At 52.0% G+C, this 13,536-nt stretch overlaps 1 protein-coding gene across 3 annotated transcripts in view; it reads right to left on the bottom strand.

The window, feature by feature from the left end:
* The window catches only part of TEP1 (telomerase associated protein 1), a 61,974-nt gene extending 49,634 nt beyond the window's left edge, over positions 1-12,340 (bottom strand). For 2 of the 3 annotated variants that reach the window (XM_078868687.1, XM_078868690.1), the window contains exons 1-10: positions 12,262-12,336; positions 9,300-9,945; positions 7,886-8,032; positions 6,405-6,539; positions 5,670-5,831; positions 4,385-4,537; positions 2,789-2,883; positions 1,888-2,045; positions 1,122-1,231; positions 222-312 (exon numbers count right to left, since the gene is read on the bottom strand). In XM_078868687.1, the coding sequence (XP_078724813.1) occupies positions 222-312; positions 1,122-1,231; positions 1,888-2,045; positions 2,789-2,883; positions 4,385-4,537; positions 5,670-5,831; positions 6,405-6,539; positions 7,886-8,032; positions 9,300-9,929 (1,681 nt within the window). In that variant the 5' untranslated portion in view covers positions 9,930-9,945; positions 12,262-12,336. Of the gene's footprint in view, positions 1-221; positions 313-1,121; positions 1,232-1,887; positions 2,046-2,788; positions 2,884-4,384; positions 4,538-5,669; positions 5,832-6,404; positions 6,540-7,885; positions 8,033-9,299; positions 9,946-12,222 lie in introns of all 3 variants that reach the window. The other variant, XM_078868689.1, reaches the window with a different exon arrangement.
* Between the last annotated feature and the right edge of the window lie 1,196 nt (positions 12,341-13,536).

Here is a 13,536-nt window from a genome sequence, read left to right as displayed (position 1 = left end):
AGCACCACCAGCAGCAGCAACACCAACACCACCAGCAGCAGCAGCCCTCGCGACTGGGTGACGAGCGGGATGCGGAGCCACAGGAGTGGAACCTTGCTCAACCAACAACAACAACAACGGCCTCCCTCCAACCTCGTTCTTGTTGTCCTTCCCCTGCACCTCCGATCAGCATGGTTGGCTACGTACGGTGTGAAAGAAGTTCAACGTGCACACGTACAAACCTCCTTTTTGTATCCGGGCCTCCAACTCGGAGAGGACCTCGTAGGCGGAGAAAAACCGAAAGGGGAACTGTTTGCTGCGCACCACTGAATCCTGCAGATACAGACACACACACATACAAAGACAAAGATCCCCCGTATAGCCTGAACAGATTTTTGGGGCAAGTGCTGTAGCGAGCACCTATGAAGGCCGGCACGGCACACGAGGTGGGTGGCCAGCACCACACCTTGTGGCAATATTTGCACACCGTACCAGGTACTCATTTGAGGCTGAGTCGACCTAGTGGAGGCCCAAGACCAGTTCAGATATTCGTCACTGGTGTTGGCCATAAGCGGTGGTTTTGGCTGGGAGTGGGAATCAAATTCAGGTCGGTGGGTTCGTGGCGCAGCGCGCTACACAAAGACAAAGATCCCCCGTATAGCCTTAACAGACTGTAGGGGCAAGTGCTGTTAGCGAGCACCTATGAAGGCTGGAACAGTACACGAGGGGGTGGGTGGCCAGCACCACGCCCGACCGCCTTTGTCTCCCCAGTGGCGATGTTTACACACCACACCAGGTACTCATTTAAGGCTGAGTCGACCTAGGGGAGGCCCAAGATCGGTTCAGATAATCGTCACCGGTATTGGCCGTGAGCGGGAATCGAACCCGGGTCACTGGGTTCATAGCGCAGCGCGCTAACCGCTACACTACCGCGCTACACACACACACACACAATCTCTTTCTTGAAGTCCTCTTGTCGCCAGCAGACCTTGACCTTTAGCTCCTGAAACATGTCTCCATACGCAAGAAGAGAATAGCTTTCGACATTTCCAAAACTGCACAAGCCGTTCTGTACTCGGGGGCCCCTGACCGGGGTTCGCCGGGGAGCGCCACCGACACCCCGAGACAACTCCGCTCTCTACCTTGCTTGTGAGCGTGCGCAGGATGACGGCGTGGTGTGCGGGGCTTATCCCGGCACAGATGAGGTTGCTCAGATTCCGCAGCATGGCCATGAAGGGCAGCTTCTTGTGATCTACGGAAACAGGGCGCGGCGAGCGCCGAGTCAGGGCGGTCGTGGGAAGCCGGGCGCTGACGGCTCCGCTGCCCGAGCACTGTAACCCAGCAGCACCGTGGAGGCGGCCGGGGCTGGTGGCTCGCACAATCGCTTGGGACTCCCTCCCTACCCGTGAGCGTGGAGGTCGCCATCGCCTGGCTCGACAGGCCACGGTGGTACGGCAAGAGGATTCATCGAAAATTTGTTTCCATGTGTGAAAGGGATTGAGTGCTACCCCACTTGCACGAAAATATCCGGATCAGTCCTGGGCCTCCCATTTAAATCAGTACCGGGTGCAGTGTGTAAACATCAGCATTGTGGAGACTAGAGCGGCCGGGCATGGTGCTGGCCACCCTCGCCCACGTGCCCTAGTGCGCCGTGTTTGTGCGCTAACAGCGCTCGCCCCAACAGTCTGATAATGGCTGCAGGGGGATCTTTGTCTGTGGCTGTATTTGTGAATGCGTTTGCTATGCCGTTGCACATTTTCTATGTACGTATCAATCGCCACCGTGATTCAAACACGATGTCTCGTCGCGATATATTTTACACGTGAAATATTGTTTTGGGGGAAAAAACCCCCCAGAAGTACAAAGTGGCTTCGTAGCAAGCGCGCGTGCCCGTCGTGCAGCTCCCACCGATGAGCTCCTCCCAGACCTCCGCTCGGTTTCCCCGCAGAGACACCTGCGTCTCCCAGGTCTCCGGGACGGCGAGCTTCATCCGCGTGCCGGCGCGGCGCGAGTCAAACGGTCCCGGCAACCCCGAGCGGGCGAACGTCGCCAGGTCGCCCGGGTATCTGCCCACACGTGGCCACGGCGCTCTCAGTTCCCACGAACCTCGCGAGACTCCGATGCCCCCAGGGGTGCCGCCCTGTCCGGGTCAGACCCGGACAGGGCGGTGCGTCAGAGCAACGGAACGCAACAGTCCAATAACACGACGTTTCTGAAATGTATTTCAACAGTTCTCAGGGTCTCTTGGCATTGTGCCAATGCGGCGATGGACTCTGTGGAGGTGGTGAGGTTCGGCATACCAGTTTGTGCTTTCTAAGGAATTCTAGATTTGATGCAGCAAATCTGGCTGTGACGGTTCCACCTGATGACGGAGACTTGTGTTGCCTCCGAAACGTCGTGATTTTTATTTTATTTTTATTAATTTAAATTTCATTTTTTACCTACGTGACTTTACCGAAAGAACTAGGAGTATATTATCTCTAAGGAAACCACGAGGTATTCACAAAGTGTCGCACTCCTGTGTAGGCCAGCAAGAAGACACTATCTGGAGTGACAAATACACAGTGGTTTGGAACAAAAACAAAAAGGAACTGACCTTATGTAATGCCAGTTGTTTAATGGTTGAATTGCAATAAAAAGCACTGACTCTAAGGCAATGGCATGAAGTGCAATGCCCTGACAGACAACCCTCTCTGACTGTGTCTGAACCGCAGCAAGAGAAGTCAACTGGCCCTAACCCGTCGCTCTGATCAGCGTGGTTTGCTACGTACAGTGCAAAAGAAGTTCAACATACATACACACAACCCACCTCTTTCCCAGCAGGCTCATGACGGAATGCACCGGCTTGGAGATGTGCAGGTTACGAATCATGTATTTCAACGAATACTTGTAGCGCTTCTCCGCCTAAAGCACACATTGCGTCCAGCGAGACACCGAGCGCACGCAGAGCGACGGATGCAGGTGTCAGAGTGGCAGACAGAGGAGCTGTCCCCCCCGCCACAACCTCGAACCATATTTGCAAATATAAAAGTGATCCACAAAAAGGTTTTTGGGTTAGATCGCATAATTTATAAATGTCGCTAAATCCGCCACCACCCGACACAGCCAATTAGTAAGGCTTATCACGTAAACAGAACATGCCAATTCATTACTGCTACAGCACACCGGTGTGTTGGAGAGTAAACCCACAACATTTACAATTCGAGTATGACGTTTCGCCAGTAATTACAACCAGCATCATCAGGCGACAGCCAGAGTTGTAGAGAAATCCTTCTGCGTCTGTCTTAAATAGAGGGATAAATGTGATGTCGTCACTTGAGCCAATCAGATTTAAAGGCCGGGGGAGGGGGGGTGAGTGTATGCATACAAATTGCAATGGATATCCATTACCAGTTGGGTTATTGGTCGTGAAAGCCTCGATTATGGATATTGGTCGCGAAAGCCTAGGTGTTAAACTGAAAGCCTACGTGTTATACTACGTAAAAGTGACTTTAAACACGAGGCATATGCAGCAAACCACCCTCCACACGACTCCACAATTCGTCGCAGTCAGAAGGGTCAGCATGCGACTCAAGAATCAATAATGTTTTTGTCTCATTCGCTCCGTCTAGCATTGCCCCTCTGGCTTTGGCCTGTGTCCGACCGACCCTTCCTGTCAAAAAACACTCCAACAATTGTCATGCAGTGGCTTATCTCGTCACATCGCCACACGCAACCCTCTGCATCCAAAGGCCCAAATACGGCAAACAGACTATGTACTACGGGACATGAATAACGCCACATCCACTGCAGCAGCATCATCATCAGCTCCCTGTTAACATACACAGCAATACACAACCAAGCTCCTGTAACTTACAGCAGAAACCTCATGCAGATCACTTTGCCTGACCACCAACAACCAAACACACAAACCACGCAGTTGGACAGATCTTTCTAATTTGCAGCACCACAGCCTCTGGAACAAGCTCCTCATAGCAATTACGTACACTCGACTCCATCGCTACATTCAAAGTCAAACTCAACAACACAGCTCTTTTGGACTTGCATGCAAAAATATAGACACAACTTGCTTTTATTTTTATATTATAAACTGTAAAGAATGGCCTACGTTTATATCTGAGTATTAATGCGATGATGGCGCTTTGGCTGAAAGATGTGCCAGAAAGGCACCACAATAATAACATTTACTTGACTATCAGTCTTGCTTTGTAAAGCTCAACACATCATACAACCTACGTGGCTTTGCAAACAATTGCTTCGTACACGAATGGTGCATGTGCCATGAATGTAAAAACCCATTTTAACTGGGGCTTCCATGCGGTAAAGATTCGTGTGAGGACCGCTGATTCCGGTGAAGAGATGCAAATCCACAGCCCCCCTGCCAGAGAGGGGGGGAACCGCTCACCTCTCCCGGTGGAGCCTCCTTGCGCAAGCCCTGCTTCTGTCCTTCCTTGTTGTACTTGGCAAGCTGATGCTCGTTAAACGCGGGGAACTTCTCCACCAGCGCACGGCGCAGGCACGCCGGCAGTGACAGGCGCTCCCGCGTGCCCAACAGCGACTGCCACGCGCGTCACCACGCAGCGAGAACGCAGAGCCCACGATGCGACAAGGCAGACGGGGACATGGCACACGCGGCGACCAGAATCGTGCACACGCAAATGCCCTATTGCACAGGTTTGGCGCACAGAAACAAAATCCTCAATCATTAAATGTAGCAAATCTGATGGCGGTGCACGTCACGTTGCGAGCGGGTCACAGAGAGCATCGGCTCAAGGAGAGATAAACTAATCGAAACCATGCCCACAAACGTGGCTCTCGAGTAGGGGCCAAGGCGAACGGTGCCGTGGGGTTCGGTGGTCATCCTGAGTGGCTGTGCCGTTTGAGGGCGACTGCAGTGTCGTGGTTTTTACCGAGACAACGGTGATTGCCGAGAGCACTGCGAGGTTACATTATGTAAATGTGGATTATTATTTTGGTGCTCAACACAAGCCCAAAGGTCACAACATCAAACGGCTAGCAACAAGCAGCCACTTGCAAAGCTGTAATAGATAAGATTTAACACGTGTCCTGCATTGAGTTAGGTTATGTTTGTAAGAGTTTGGGGGGAAAGAGACGATGGGAGGGAATTCCAAAGAGGAGAGGTGCGCACGGAAGTAGCAGAGAGAGAAGTGTTGTCACCTGGAGTGTGGCGAGTGAGTGAGGGAGAGGGCGAGTTCGGGAGTGAGTGTGTGCACGTGTGAGTGTGGGGAGCGGTAGTGTAGCGGTTAGCGCGCTGCACTATGAACCTGGCGACCCGGGTTCGATTCCCGCTCACGGCTAACACCAGTGACGATTATCTGAACCGGTGTCCTGGGCCTCCCCTAGGTCGACTCAGCCTCAAATGAGTACCTGGTGCGATGTGTAAACATTGCCACTGGGGAGACAAAGGCGGTCAGGCGTGGTGCTGGCCACCCACCCCCTCGTGTACCGTTCTGGCCTTCATAGGTGCTCGCTAACAGCACTTGCCCCTACAGTCTGTTAAGGCTATACAGGGGATCTTTTTTCGTTGTCTCTTGTGAGCGGGTGAGTCAGTGAGAGAGAGCGTGAGTGAGTATGCATTTGTGAGTGAGCGGGTGAGTCAGTGAGTGTGAGCGGGCGGGTGGGCTGGGTGCATTGTTGTGATGACCACAGAGCCGTGGGGAGCGGCGCACCTTGTAGGTGGTGGCCACATCCAGCCAATCGGAAGGCAGCACGACCGCCGCGGAGAAGTAGCGCACGAGGTGGGGGCGGCAGGGGGGCAGCTGCGCCGCCAGGGCCAGCAGAACGTTTGACGTCTTCCTGATGCCCAGCTCTCGGCGGGAATAAAGCGCCACCTGCACAACCGCACGGCCAACCGACCGCACTCAGCAGTGATGTTGCTCTGCGTGGTAGCGCGCAGAAAACAGCCGCCGCACGTCGATGTATGCAAGATTTATATGCCATTTGTGTTATTTAAAAGTTAGAAGGCAGTTCGTGAATGTGACATACTTTATACAATTATAGCTGAAGTGATTTACTGCTCAAATGAGCATTGAGGCATTGGTACTCATCTCCTGCTTACAGGCCTGGACCAGAGGTGGAAATTCCACATTCCTGTGGTAGGGGCAAGGCCATCCACAGATCAACCCCTGCTGATATCCTACAAAATGGTACTCAACCGATGACCAGGATTTGAACTCGCACACTTCAAGTTGCGAGCCGCTCGCTCTTCCGCTGAGCGACCTGGCCGGGCGTGGTGCTTGCGAGGTCACGGTGCGTCCCACCACTTGTGGTGGATGCGCCGCAGGAACGGCTGAGATCAATAAGCAAGGAGATCGATTCCCGGGGAGGTTCTCAAACAAGGCGGATTTGCACTGAAACAGCGCAACGGCGCAGCGCGAGAGAGAGCTTCACGCACCATACCTCACCTTGAGGACAAACTCGGGGTCGGTCTGGGCCAGCTCCTTCATGATAGAAAAGAGCGTCGTGCAGGTAGAGCCCTCCGTGAGGTCAGGGGTCAGCCCTCCCACCAGCGACACGCTCACGACGCTCAGCAAGCCCTTCTGCAGAGCGCACGCCGCACGCACGCGACGCGTCAGGAAGGAGCGGGTAACACCACGGCAGCCGCCCCGTGGCCCGGACCACCATACGACAACCACAACAACAACGCTTCAGCCAATATCAGCCCATGGGTCAGGTGCGCCAATGTTTTTGAGCAAGTGAACATGCTCATGAATGCATTACCATGATTATTATTCAACAATTCATCGTCATAATAAGCAGCAGCAATATAACATAGTACTATACTGGATGATGTTGATGAGGATTATGACATCGCAGATCAAACCTTCTACAACTGTGTACAATAAATGTATTCGGAACAAAAACGTCAGCCCTCGGTAAAATTCAAGTTCAAGGTGCTCCTCCTTAACTTCTCCTCAAGCTGAATCTCTGGCATCATCATCGTCATCATCATCATCGTCATCATCATCGTCATCATCATCATCGTCATCATCATCATCATCGTCGTTATCATCGTCATCATCATCATCATCGTCGTCATCTCCATCATCGTCATCATCGTCATCATCGTCATTGTCATTGTCATCGTCATTGTCATCGTCGTCATCATCATCATCGTCATCATCATCGTTGTTCACAGGCTCTGCTTCCCACACATCTCGCAACTGAGCTCCCACCTCGACCTTCCGATATCTCCAGCACCTGACCCCTCCTCTCGCTCCGCTTCTGAACTCCTCGTTCCTGCCCCCAGCATCTCAACTCCATTCCGTGGCCGCCGTATCCACGACCAATTGCTCAGTTGGAGGATTCTACTCCTCATTTGCTGCCACCAAGACCAGTTCACATCCAGGCTCAACTTTCCCTCTTTGCCTCTCACCACGACCGACCGACTCTCTGATTCGTTTCATAATTGTAGGTTTAAGCCATGTAATGATCTGGCCAAATCTCTGTTGTGAGACCTTCCTCCGCTCAACACAGACAAAACAAATGCTAATCGTCGCTCAGTACAAGAGGTTAACGTGCCAATTCTTATCGTTTCAGCTTGCTTGTGAGATTAAGAACAATTACACAACCAAATTTAACGATCAGATTTCTGTCATTTCCCTTCTTCAGGAAAAGTTAAGAAGTCAGAATGATGTCCAGGAAGTCAAAATAGCCGTATTACCTGACCTCACACGAATAACCAATCCGATTTAAACTAGATTTCAACCATTACAAATTCAAGTATTCAAATATATTGTCATTCACGTGTTAATTATTGTATTTGAATCATTCCCATTTCCTCATCACACTACCCACGTGACCCCTGCCCCCACAGTCCCCTTCCTTGTGCAGTGCCCCTCGAGATCGCCTCCCGACCCATTCATTGCAAGGGGAAAGGCTTTGCCTTCTGGGGCAGAGTGGTGTCCACAAGTCGAGCAGGTGTCAGAAGTGGCGCCCACTCATCCTCGCCGGGTGACCCTTCCTCCGGCTCGTCCTCCTCGCCCCAACCTTCCAGGGTCAGCGTGAAGCTCTGCTCCATCCACGTGTGGCCCTGAGCGCACGTGCCACACACACACACACACGTGGCATGCGTCATATAATCAAAATCATCATGCCCGTGAAAAAAAAGAGATACGCACGCAGCCCGCTGCACGTGTCAACAACAAAGATCCCCCGTGTAGCCTTAACAGACTGTAGGGTCAAGTGCTGTTAGCGAGCACCTATGAAGCCCGGAACGGTACACGAGGGGGTGGGTGGCCAGCACCACGCCCGACCGCCTTTGTCTCCCCAGTGGCGATGTTGACACACCGCACCACGTACTCATTCCAGGCTGAGTCGACCTAGGGGAGGCCCAGGACCGGTTCAGATAATCGTCACTGGTGTTGGCCGTGAGCAGGAATAGAGCCCGGGTCGCCGGGTTCCACGACAATCAAATCAAGTCGCTCGCCAGGTTTGCTCTGTGCCCCCTCGCTGCCGGAACGAAACCCCAAAGGCACGGGCGTTCCTCACGCCTCCTAGAACGCCTCCTAGAACGCCTCCGAGTACTGTACTACGTGCTGTAGGGCCATTTGGACGGCCCACGTCCGTGACCGAGGCACGGGCACTGTCACGAGCCTGGGCCCTCCTCGTCGTAACTGCTGCTGAGATGAGGAGGGGCACGTCGCACTCACGGCCCAGGGACGTGCGGTCAGGGGAGGCAGGGGAGGCAGAGCCTCACCTGCCATACTCCAATGAAAATAGCTGTTACGAAAAGTAAAAAAAAATAATCAAATCAAATAAAGATTTTTCCACTGATCTGTGTTATAAATGTAATTTCTGTACGATTCCAATATTTTTTTGAGTCAAAATCGCAAAATTTGCGGAGCTCTGCTGCAAATACAGGAAGAGACGAGTGATGAGGCAGCGACGAGCTCAGCCTTCCCTCTGATTGCGCAACACCTCAGTAACTGGATGGAGCTCGGGCAATACGCGCGTGCCTGTTACTATCTCAGTATGTCACCAATGTAATGTTTGTAGACCCCTTCATTTCATGTCCTCGCCTTACATACTCCAGGTAACCTATTTCACGTACGTGTATAAAGATACTTAGGCTCGCTGGTCTCGTCATAAAAACTGCAATGAAAAAGCACCAGGGGAGGCAGCTATCACATCTGCCTCACTGAGGGGTGTGTGTCTAACACGCCCCCCCCTCCGCGAGGCCACGCCCTCTCAGTGAGGACACGCCCCCACCGTGAGGCCACGCCCCCCAGTGTGTGAATCTGGCTCTGACACTAACCAGTGCCTCCCCAGCCATTGACCTCAGCGCACGTCGCACTCACGGCGAGGGGTGCGACGTAGTCGGTGTTCTCGCCGGAGCCAGCGCTGGCCAGGTCCTGCGCGATGCCCTCTTGACGAACTGGCCACGGCATCCCAGCTGAGCTGGGCGTCTTCTGCTTTGTCAAACTCAAAGCTCCCGATGGGAACGTTGATGCGGCAACACCTTTGCTGCTCCCGCTTATGATTTGATGCCCAGCGTAGCGGAGAAGAATTGTATTAATCAGGTCTTCACTTGAGGTTTCATGAACCATTTTGAGACTTTTCAGGGCCTTGCTATCTTCATATTCCTTCAGTATCTTGTTCTCTACGTTGACGGCGGGATACAGCGTCTGAGGCTGCAGCAGCAGTGGCGACGGCTGGTGGAGACGGGCGGCCGTATCGGTGGCACAGAGAGACAGACGCATCGTGGCAGCGGTTGCCTGGGCCAGGATGCGGTTGTGTTCTGTGTGGATGGACCTGTGTCCCAGGCTACCCTGCTGCTGCTGCTGTTGGCTGGTTGTGCGCCCACTGCCCGGGGCTGTGACGCTGTGGCCGAGCGTGGACAGAAGGCTGCAGCTGTTCGGCGCCATCCTCGAGGCCTGCGCGTTGGCGGCCGCGGTGGCGTGCGGGGCGTCCTCCTCATCCTTGCCCATGGCTCACGGCGGACACCTGGAGGGGCACACAGCAGCAGCGAGACAAGTGGAGAATCACGCTCACGGGGCACCGTGTCACTGTGTCACCGTGTCACTGTGTCACGTGTCACTGTGTCACTCACTCACCGTGTCACTGTGTCATGTGTCACCGTGTCACAGTCACTGTGTCACTGTGTCACTCACTGTGTCACGTGTCACTGTGTCACGTGTCACTGTGTCACCGTGTCACGTGTCACCGTGTCACGCAGCAGCGAGACAAGTGGAGAATCACGCTCACGGGCACTGTGTCACTGTGTCACCGTATCACAGTCACTGTGTCACGTGTCACCGTGTCACAGTCACTGTGTCACGTGTCACCGTGTCACAGTCACTGTGTCACGTGACACCGTGTCACATGTCACCGTGTCACGTGACACTGTCACTGTGTCACGTGTCACCGTGTCACCGTGTCACTGTGTCACGTGTCACTCTGTCACTGTCACTGTGTGACTGTGTCACTGTCACTGTGTCACTGTGTCACCGTGTCACTGTGTCACCGTGTCACTATTCACTGTGTTACCGTGTCACCGTGTCACCGTGTCACTGTGTCACCGTGTCACTACTCACTGTGTCACTGTGTCACTGTGTCACCGTGTCACTGTGTCACTGTCACTGTGTCACCGTGTCACTCTCACTGTGTCACTGTGTCACGTGTCACTGTGTCACTCACTGTGTCACGTGTCACTGTGTCACGTGTCACTGTGTCACCATGTCACTGTGTCACCATGTCACTGTGTCACGTGTCACTCTCACTGTGTCACTGTATAACTGTGTCACTCACTCACTGTATAACTGTATAACTGTGTCACTGCTCACGGTGTCACTGTGTCACTACTCACTGTGTCACTACTCACTGTGTCACTATTCACTGTATAACTGTGTCACTGTGTCACTGCTCACGGTGTCAATGTGTCACTATTCACTGTGTCACGTGTCACTCTCACTGTGTCACTGTATAACTGTGTCACTCACTCACTGTATAACTGTGTCACTGTGTCACTGTGTCACTACTCACTGTGTCACTGTGTCACTGTGTCACTACTCACTGTATAACTGTGTCACTGTGTCACTGCTCACGGTGTCACTGTGTCACTACTCACTGTGTCACTGTGTCACTACTCACTGTATAACTGTGTCACTGTGTCACTGTGTCACTACTCACTGTGTCACTGTGTCACTACTCACTGTATAACTGTGTCACTGTGTCACTACTCACTGTATCACTGTGTCACTGTGTCACTACTCACTGTATAACTGTGTCACTGTGTCATACTCACTGTGTCACTCACTCACTGTGTCACTGTGTCACTGTGTCACTACTCACTGTGTCACTGTGTCACTGTGTCACTAGTCACTGTGTAACTGTGTCACTGTGTCACTACTCACTGTGTCACTCACTCACTGTGTCACTGTGTCACTACTCACTGTATCACTGTGTCACTGTGTCACTACTCACTGTATAACTGTGTCACTGTGTCAACACTCACTGTGTCACTCACTCACTGTGTCACTGTGTCACTGTGTCACTACTCACTGTGTCACTGTGTCACTGTGTCACTAGTCACTGTGTAACTGTGTCACTGTGTCACTACTCACTGTGTCACTACTCACTGTTTCACTGTGTCACTGTGTCACTACTCACTGTATAACTGTGTCACTGTGCCACTGCTCACGGTGTCACTGTGTCACTACTCACTGTGTCACTGTGTCACTACTCACGGTATAACTGTGTCACTGTGTCACTGTGTCACTACTCACTGTGTCACTGTGTCACTACTCACTGTATAACTGTGTCACTGTGTTACTGTGTCACTACTCACTGTATAACTGTGTCACTGTGTCACTGCTCACGGTGTCACTGTGTCACTACTCACTGTGTCACTGTGTCACTACTCACTGTATAACTGTGTCACTGTGTCACTGTGTCACTACTCACTGTGTCACTGTGTCACTACTCACTGTATAACTGTGTCACTACTCACTGTATAACTGTGTCACTGTGTCACTACTCACTGTGTCACTGTGTCACTCACTCACTGTCTCACTGTGTCACTGTGTCACTACTCACTGTGTCACTGCATAACTGTGTCACTGTGTCACTCACTCACTGTCTCACTGTGTCACTACTCACTGTGTCACTGTATAACTGTGTCACTGTGTCACTCACTCACTCACTGTGTCACTGTGTCACTCACTCACTGTGTCACTGTATAACTGTGTCACTGTGTCACTCACTCACTGTGTCACTACTCACTGTGTCACTGTATAACTGTGTCACTGTGTCACTGCTCACGGTGCCACTTTCTCCTTCTGAACTCTCGGCCCGGTCAGCGCGGATGCAGCGCCGCTTCCGTCTCGAGACGCGTGCGAGGAGCCCCGCCCCCAGCCCAGTGACCCCGCCCCCACGTTACCCTCGCCCCGCCCCCACGTTGCCCTCACCTCGCCCTCATGTTGCCATCGCCCCGCCCCAGCCCAGTGACCCCGCCCTCATCGTGTGGCCCCGCCCCTCAGCGGCTCCGCCCCCCTACCCCGCGGCCCCACCCCGTCACCCCCCTCCTATCACAGAATCGGAATCAAATCAGAATATACTCTTATTTTTTCGGTAAAGTGATTTTTATTCTTTTATTTTTTCATAATTTTAATTTCATTTTTTACCTACGTGACTTTACCGAAAAAACTAAGAGTATGAATCCTTGCAATCACGAAAGCTTCAAATCTAGAATCAGAATCAGAATGTTGAGATTTCGACTGGTGGAGGAATCCGATGAGCTAAGAAGTTACTTTTCACAGATGTCCAGTAGGGGCGGGCGTCAGCGAGTGACATCAACAACAACAAATAAGAAAAACAATAGGAGTGCAAAATCGAGAAAGGATAAGCAAGGTCACTAAAATAAATGAAGAATAAAATGTTGTGTGTCTCTGTGTTGTGTCTGTCTGTGTGTCTCTGTGTTGTCTCTTTGCTTGTGTGTATGTCTGTGTGTCTGTGTTGCAGAGGTGTGGACTCGAGTCATGTGACTTGGACTCGAGTCAGACTCGAGTCATGAATTTGATGACTTGCGACTCGACTTGGACTTGCATAACAATGACTTTGTCCCACCTATGAGATGTGGACTCGAGTCATGTGACTTGGACTCGAGTCAGACTCGAGTCATGAATTTGATGACTTGCGACTCGACTTGGACTTGCATAACAATGACTTTGTCCCACCTCTGCTGTGTTGTATGTCTCTCTCTCTGTGTGTCTCTGTGTGTGTCTCTGCTTGTGTGTCTGTCTGTGTGTCTGTTTTGTGTGTTTCTCTCTGTGTGTCTGTGTGTGTGTCTCTGCTTGTGTGTCTGTGTGTCTGTGTGTGTGTTTGTCTCTCTGTGTCTCTGTGTTGTCTCTCTGCTTGTTTGTCTGTCTGTGTGTCTCCGTGTCTGTGTTTTGTCTCTCTCTGTGTGTCTCCGTGTCTGTGTTTTGTCTCTGATGATGATTGCTTGTGTTGCAATCGAAACGTCGTGTTCTATTATTTAATTTATTTTCTTTCTACGTGACTTTACCGAAAGAACCAAAGAGGATACAAGTAGACATT

The sequence above is a fragment of the Lampetra fluviatilis genome, chromosome 26 (genome assembly GCF_964198595.1).
Source record: "Lampetra fluviatilis chromosome 26, kcLamFluv1.1, whole genome shotgun sequence".
Taxonomy (NCBI): domain Eukaryota; kingdom Metazoa; phylum Chordata; class Hyperoartia; order Petromyzontiformes; family Petromyzontidae; genus Lampetra; species Lampetra fluviatilis.
Note: the sequence above shows the minus strand (reverse complement) of the source record. Positions and strands in the feature narration are given on the sequence as shown.